The following is an 8,577-nucleotide window of genomic DNA, read 5'->3' on the forward strand; positions in this document are numbered from 1 at the left end:
AAGTCTGTGGATTTCTGCGGAATTATTTTGGGAGTATCATAACTAAAACCTTAATATATGAAATAAAAAAATAGTATCTTTTTAACTTTTATTTCATGTCTAAAATGCAAATCCAATTAGATTCACTTTATTTGGTAAATAAAGCAAGTTTGTCATATAATATATCTAGTAAAAGACAGAAAATGTTACTGTACAAACTGCATTGTACATAAATCAGATGAACATTTTCACATTAGTCAATGATATTACTGAAATTAATAAAAAAATGGAAAACATATGAATTTACACATTTACTCAAGTAAATAAACAGAATTTAAAATGATGGGCTAAAAATCTGCAGAAAATCTGCGGAATTCTTATGTGTATATATATATATATATATATATGTAATAAGATGTATATTATGATATATAAGCTTTTTATGTAGTATATTTAATATTAAACAGAAAAGATTAATATTGAAACTTTTGCAACTTCTATTTGAGTAATAAATTAGCTCTGGCATTGATTTTTACGGTCACACTTTACAATGGTTTCATTAGTTTTACAAGGTTTCATTAGTGCATTATTAACATCCAAATTCATGCTTGTTGAATCTTAGTTTATGCACCGTGAGTGAAAATGAACTTTTAATGGTGCATACATACAAAAAAACTCATATCTTTAGTAGTTTTTAAAACAATGTATAACATATTATACATGGTTTTAGCAGTGTAATTTACTGTGCATGACCAACCAAGACAATTTCTCATTTCAGACTTACAAAATGGAAACCGTAGATTTGTGTGTCTGTGCGTGTGCGTACAGGTATAGCTACTGTACACCTAAAAATGTCTCACTTATTTAGTGAAATAAAAAAACAACATGATATACATCATGACATAGAAGCTTTTTATGTAGTATTTTGCTTGAATAAATACAGCTTTACAGTGTTAAACAGAAAAGATTATATTAAAACTTTTGCAACTTTAGTTTGTGCTGTAAATTAGCTCTTGACTTGATTTTTACTGGCATACATTACAATGGAATCATTAGTTTTTCAAGGTTTCATTAGTGCATTATTAACATCCAAATTTATGCTTGTTAAATATTAGTTAATGCACAGTGAGTTTAGATGAACTTTTTATGGTCCATACAGGGTGACAAAAACCTGAGATTTTTAGTAGTTTTAGAAATGATCTATTATATATCATACCTGGTAATAGAATCATAATTTATAGTACATGACCAACAGAGGCAATTTCTCATTTCAGACTTTTAAAAATGTCAATAGAGGCCATTTTATTATACTTTCAACATCAAAATTGTAAATAAATTCAAAACGCATAATAATCACAAACTATGGGAAACCGAAGATTTGTGTGTGTGTGTGTGTGTGTGTGTGTGTGTGTGTGTGTGTGTGTGTGTGTGTACAGGCATATTTATACCTAAAACGTTCCCACTTACATAGTGAAATATGAAAACAACCCAATAGTGAAGACATTTTATTTAAAAATGCTTGTAAATAGACCAGAATTTTTTTTATTAGTATCTCATTATTGGCAAATTTTTGTTAGCGTTTAGGGGTAGGCCATAGAAAGCACCATTAATCTTATATAAAAACAACGGACGTCTAAGTGATGTCTTCTCTAAAACAGTAGATAAATATGTGTGTGTCTGTATAGTGATTTGATTTTAACAATATATATTTTTTCTAAGCAGCTTTACAGAAAATCATAATTGTAATGTTAGGGTTTGTTGTTTTTGATGCACGAGCTTAATGTAATATTCTGTTTTGCAGCTTATATTCATTCCAACCAGATCATGGGCTGGGGAGAGAAAGCCATTGAGATCCGCTCTGTGGAAACTGGTCACCTGGATGGGGTTTTCATGCACAAGAGAGCTCAGAGACTCAAGTTCTTGTGTGAGAGGAACGACAAGGTTAGACTCTTCACAGTCCTTATCCAGTAGCCTAATATTGTTGTAGATCAGTGGTTGCCAAACTTTATGCTGTGTGCACCCCATTCTAAAATTTGACCTCCTTAGCACCTCCTTCTCCGATTAAACTCCTCATTTTTAACCACGGGGCTATTGTGATGCAGACGTGAAACCGCGAGATGAGTGTACATAGGTTGTAAATTACTATTTGTAATGTGATTTATTTTTTGTTTTCTCTCTCAGTGAATTTCTTTTCTCTTAAAAATTTGGCATGTGAAGTTTACCCAAGATAAATGCATAAAAATCACAAAAGACAAAATTTTCCGCCATTACAAACATTCTCTCGCGCACCCCTGGTGGTCAGACTGTGCACCCCAGTTTGGGAACCGCTGTTGTAGATGATCACCAAAGGGTCTAGCATACTTTTAGTGAAGGTCTTTTTCATTCCTCACTTCAGGTAAAAGATTCAAATACCCAAGCAACAATAAAGCAAACTTTCCTCTCACCGAAAACATCCTGATAATACCCACACTGCTGAGATATGTAAATGTGTATGTGTAAATAAATATGTGCTTCTTGCTGTCCTCTCAACAACAAAATGAAAAAAAATACAGCGACAGTAGTGAGAGGATAGCGTCTGACCATTGCGATTTGGATTCATTTGCACAAGTTCTGCATTTTTGCACTTTAGTCAAATTATATTTAAAGCTCTTCATGCAGTGTTTTGTGTTAGTGAAAGCAGCTTTACAATATTAAACATAATATATTAAATTTAAACTTTAACAACTTCAGTTTGCACAATAAATTAGCCAAATTTGTTCATTTTACAGTCGCACTTTACAATAAGATTTCATTAGTGTGCTATGATCAACTGTAACTAAAATGAACAAGTAATAAATGTCTTGTTCATTGTTTGTTAACATTAGTAAATGCTTTAACTAATACAAGCTTATTGTAAAGTGTTCCCATTTTTACATCATCAACGGATTTAAATTAATTCGGCATTAACAAAGGCAGGGCCTCAAAGCTATAAGTATGATCTTATTCAGCATCTCTCATCCTACCCAAAACCTCAACCCAACTTCTACATTACTTACTATTAATGAGCAGCTAATTAGTAGTTTATTAAGCCAGTAGTGTTAGTGAATGGTTTGTTAACACCAGGAATTGTGACCTAAGCTAAAGTGTTACCAAAATGTCATACCAGTTTCCATTTCACTCAAAGTACTATAAATTGGGGCCAGTCATGTTTTGTTTTTTCCTACACAAGTTGCGTCTAAATTGCTGTTTAGGTATATTTACAGACCATTTACTAAACTCTAAAAACTGTTTAGTTACAAACTTGTTTGAAAAATGTTCTGTTCTGCAAAAGCAAGAAATGCATCCAGGTTTAAAACGACCAAAGTGTTTTTATCTTAGAAAATATGAAATGTGTTTCATGCAACAATCAGAATCTTAAAGTGGCAGTGTGTGCTGGTAAATGTCAAATGAGTAATACATTAGGTTATTTATACATTCACTTGGTTCAAACGACTGATTCATTCAGCCATACAGTAAGCTTTTCTTTATAGGAATGACCCCTTGATTCATTAGTTCTCCTGATTTGTTCAAAATGCACATTTATTTTGAATGCAGTGTGACAATCAGAGAAACAACAGCTCTATTGTGGGTCTTAACTCTTTATTTACTGATCTATAGTGTAAAATCAATATCTCATTTCTATGCAGGCTATAAAAGTCAAGAGGTTACAGCAAAAATGCCCCATGTGAATTTGTTTCATATTTGTATTATACAATGTAGTTACACAACATGAAATGAGATATGAGAATTTCACACGAGGTCTGTTTTTTGCTATAATATCTTGACTTTCATAGCCATTTAACTGTATTCTCCGAGTCATTTTGATAGTAAATAATCTGTAATGAATATAATTGCCTTTAACGGGGTGTCCGCAGGGTCTTAAAAACTATTAAAAACTGATAAATAAATGTAGAGAAATGTAGGGTCCTTAAAGTATTAAAAAGTCTTAAATGCTATTTGGCATGTGTGGCGAGGGGGTGTGGCCGAGAGCCGTGGGAACGGGGTGAGGCCACCGCGTGAGTGGATACACGTGCGGTGCGCACCTGCCTCGGATCCCACGGAAGGAGCTCTGGACCATAAAAGGAGGACCGATGGCAGAGGAAGCCGAGAGAGGACCGGCCCGGGCATATTGTTTTACTTTTGCTTTCAGTTTGTTTTGGTTTAAATGGCAGTCTCCGTGAGGAGCTGCCGTCATTATTATTAATAAATATTTTAAACCTGCGTCGGTTCTCCGCCTCCTTTTTCCCGGCGGCCAAAGGGCCGTAAACTTCATTACAGTGGTGCCGAAGCCCGGGAGAAGGAGGGACGCGTTGTCCAGATGCCCTCGCCGCTGAGAGAGGGGGCGAGTGTTCGGGAGTTAACCCGAGTGGGGGAGAAACCCGTTCGTCTGCCCAGAGTGCCGGGGCGGCCTGAGGCTGGCGAGGAAAGGATCTGCCTGCTGCCGTCTCCCAGCATAGGGAGGAGCAGGGGACGCGGGGCTCACCACCGGAAGGGAAAGAGCTGAAGGGAGCCATTCCACAGAACCCGGGGGAGTCGCCGCGATCCGCCATGATGCCAGAGCCTGCATCCATCCACCGAAGCGGGAGCGGAGCAGGAGACCAGAAATGCCGCCAGCCAGCCAGGAAAACCGCCGCCGGACGCCAGAAGACGGACGGGTGGATAGATTCCTCCACAGGGCTCCCAGCACGTCGTCGCATCTCTCAGCTGGTGGAGGACCGAGTGGCAGCGTGTCTGGAGAACCGAACCCCAATTTTTTTTTTTTCTTTTTCCTCTCTCCCCTTTCTCGGTCTACTCTGTCTTTCCTCCTTTTTTTTCCATCTCCTTTTCTCTCGGCCCGTCTCATATAGGTCTCGCGGGTGCTGTGGCGCCAAACCCCCCCCCCCCCGGAGTATGCACAGCCACGGGGTGCCCCCGGCCTGTGATGGGAGATGGGGGTATGTGGCGAGGGGGCGTGGCCGAGAGCCGTGGGAACAGGGTGAGGCCACCGCGTGAGTGGATACACGTGCGGTGCGCACCTGCCTCGGATCCCACGGAAGGAGCTCTGGACCATAAAAGGAGGACCGATGGCAGAGGAAGCCGAGAGAGGACCGGCCCGGGCATATTGTTTTACTTTTGCTTTCAGTTTGACGGCAGTCTCCGCGAGGAGCTGCCGTCCGTTTGTTTTGGTTTAAATGGCAGTCTCCGTGAGGAGCTGCCGTCATTATTATTAATAAATATTTTAAACCTGCGTCGGTTCTCCGCCTCCTTTTTCCCGGCGGCCAAAGGGCCGTAAACTTCATTACAGCATGGTTTCCAATTTTATATAATTTTTGATTGATTATCCAATATATAGTCAAATGCTAAAGTTTGCCTGAATTAAATCTGCAAATTTCAGGACGCTGTGTAGTTTATAAAATCAAAGATGTCCTTCTAGAATTGACATCATGCTGCTTCGTTTACTGCAGTAACCAAGGCAACACCAGTATTTCTGCAGTTCTGTAGGCGCCGAGCTGCTGAATTAGCTAGATGTAATAGATTTTTATTCAGTATATAAATAATGTTTTAGTTTTGGTGGCTTGAGAAAGACAACATACAGTTACACTACATAAGCGTATTATTCTTCCGTCTTCATCTGAGACTAATTTCTATATGCATCTCCTCCTAGATCATTCATACTGCAAACACCAAACTTACACCAAACCTCCAAACTGATCTGACTCGGGTTGCTATATCTTTACCACCTGATCCATCTTACGGTTTTCCGAAAACTGACCCGGAAATTTCTGAAAAAGTCTCATTGACTTAGCATTGGACCAAACTTTATGGCCTCATAACTTTCCGGCAGGCTGTCATACAGACTTAAGGTTATGCTCATTTAACTCAGACTACCAATCTGCCAATCACTGATGACCTTTCAACTTACTAGCCACACCCTAGCAATTACTTACGGCACCTTAGCAACTGTCCAATAGACCTCCATTGTAAAAAGCTGCCAGTGACTTCACATTGGACATTTAAACATCATAATTCATACTAACAACATACTAACAAACATACTAATCATACTAGCAACATGCTAATTCATACTATAAACTAATTCATACTAAATTCAAGCTAACATGCTAGTTTATACAAGAAACATGCTAGCAACATGCTAATTCATACTAGAACCATGCTAAAAACATGCTAATTTATGCTAGGACCATAGTAATTTATGTTAGCAACTTCCTAGCAACCACTCAGAACACCCTAGCAACCTTCTAGCAAGAAACATGCCAATCCATACTAGAAATCTGCTAACCTATTTGAAGTTATCTATCTATGTCAACGGGTTCAAACTTATTAAAAACTTCTTCAATTATTACTAACCATTTTGTCTACGAACTTTTCTAGTTTTGGATTAGTTCTTACATTAATATTTAGTAAATAAACTGTAGGTAAAATCTCTCCAGTGTTTCCGGTTGAAACCCAAAGTGGTTATAAGGTCTTAAAATGTATGGAAAGAGTTTTGAAAAAGGTCTTAATGCATTGACTTTCACTCTCTGATTGTATATACTGTGTTCAGTTTGAACACATTTGTTCTATAATTATTTAATGAAAGCCTTAGTAAATATTGTTTATCCAAAACCACACAGTTCATTTTTTGACATCTTTTTTAATTCCGCAGGTGTTCTTCGCCTCAGTGCGGTCAGGTGGCAGCAGTCAAGTGTTCTTCATGACCCTGAATAGGAACTCTCTGATGAACTGGTGAAGCTCCTGCACAAGCAACACTGTGGAGTCTTTCTCCTCGTCAGCATTGCATCTGTGAGCGCACGGTACATTGACACTTTGGTCTGAAAAAGATTAACAAATTATTATAGAGACTCTGGAGGATCGAACCCGGAGACGTGGGTCTGTCCTGTAAGCAGAGAGCACTGGCTCATGGAGGTGCTGTATCTGACGTCACCTGCAGTGGCGCGCAGCTCCCAAAAGAGGGCGCCGATTAACTTGAACTCGGTTTTAGACCTTATTTGTGGCCTCTGGTAAAAAAAGTTGAAAAAGCCTGTCCTTTTTAGGATCCTCCCCGTTTCCGTTTCCAATCCCTGGTTACCCCTATTGGCTTTCAGTTTCCTGCTGAGTTTTTAGTCAATTGCATGATTGTAAAGAAATGGGCGGTATTTAAAACGTGAGGATAACATTAGCAAAGCACTCAGGCTAAGACCAAGCTTTAGTCTCTTGATGTTTCACTTTAAGATATTGGCAAACATTTCTGCCACTTACACAAGTATCCGTGATGCCCGTTGATTTTATTTTTGTGTCCGGTTTCTGACGTACTTAAAAGAAACAAACAAACACTGGTGCTCATTTGTATATTGTCGACAAGATCCATATACTGTACATTTATCCAAAGTACTGTATTTCGAAGTATGGTTCAGTTTGTTTTATAGCTTTGAGGTCGGAAAGCTGATTATGATTGGATCTTTAAGTTGCGAACCATGTTTTTTTTTTTTTTAACGTCTTTTTTGGTCCTTTTTTGGAATGTTTGAAACAGGAACATGAACGTTACCTGAGTGAAATCCACAGTAGCCACACGCTTCCCTTCACTGGTTGCATGTTTTGTAGACACTGGATGTGTATGTCGGAGCAACATGATATCTGAAATCAAGAAATGAAAAAATAATAAAAAATAAGGATAAAAGCACCTGTATTTCAGTGACCATTGAGAATTGATGAGGACTTCTGTTTTATTCTAGTGCCGAGCACAAATTTAAACGTGAAATCAAGCATTAGAAACACACAATTTTCTATTTTTTTTGTTTCTAATACTTATAATTTGTAGCCTGTAAGTCTCTTTTTTTGATCACTGTTTGCTTGCAGTTATATTTTGCAGTGTTTAATCAGTCAAATTAACCCGGGGCTTAAAACATTCCACAATGGGAAAAGAGTCTTTACAATGACAGTGATGCTCTAAATTCATGATTTATAAATGTAAAAGAAATCAACTCTTTCCCTCTTGGTACAAAACTACAACAGATATTAAACACAATGTATTGTTCATTAGATTATTAGTATTATTATATTTTTATTGCTTTTTTTTTGTATGTTTGCCTGCTGGGCTCTCAGTTGGACGCTTTAGATGTTCTCAAAGTCACTTGATGTTTGCACACTATATAGATATTTATATTTCTTTCACATCTCTTACATAGCAGAAGAAGATATTTTAACGGTGAGGGAATGAGAGGTTTTTAGCAATAATGTCCTGCTGATGTATGTATGCGTGTATGTATGCTGTGTGAAACACTGTGTTCAGCCAGTGAAGATCCTCACTGCGCTCTTTTAATTGACTACATGATTTGACACTCAAGAATGGTTACTTAATGTTTCTGTCTTAATACGTTTTTAATGATCGTCGTTCTTTCCGAAGCTCTAAACAAGATTTTCGGTTCTTTTACAGTGATACAAGCACTATGTCCTCCCTTTTCTTTTCCTTTCTCTCCCTTTTTTTTAATTATTATTGTTGGTGTTGTTGTTTTTTTGGTTTGTTTTTAATTTTATTTTATGATAAGAAAAAAGAATAAAACAAATAAGTACCTTTTTTGACTGGTGTTGGTGTCCCTCCTT

General features: G+C 37.7%; 1 protein-coding gene across 8 annotated transcripts in view; it reads left to right on the top strand.

Moving 5' to 3' along the window:
- The window catches only part of tnika (TRAF2 and NCK interacting kinase a), a 159,439-nt gene extending 150,888 nt beyond the window's left edge, over nt 1-8,551 (top strand). For 7 of the 8 annotated variants that reach the window (XM_005163387.5, XM_005163388.5, XM_005163390.5 and 4 more), the window contains 2 exons: nt 1,781-1,920; nt 6,644-8,551. In XM_005163387.5, the coding sequence (XP_005163444.1) occupies nt 1,781-1,920; nt 6,644-6,727 (224 nt within the window). In that variant the 3' untranslated portion in view covers nt 6,728-8,551. 8 annotated transcript variants of the gene reach the window in all.
- The last annotated feature ends 26 nt before the right edge of the window (nt 8,552-8,577 follow it).

This window comes from Danio rerio, chromosome 2 (genome assembly GCF_049306965.1).
Source record: "Danio rerio strain Tuebingen ecotype United States chromosome 2, GRCz12tu, whole genome shotgun sequence".
In the NCBI taxonomy this organism is placed as follows: domain Eukaryota; kingdom Metazoa; phylum Chordata; class Actinopteri; order Cypriniformes; family Danionidae; genus Danio; species Danio rerio.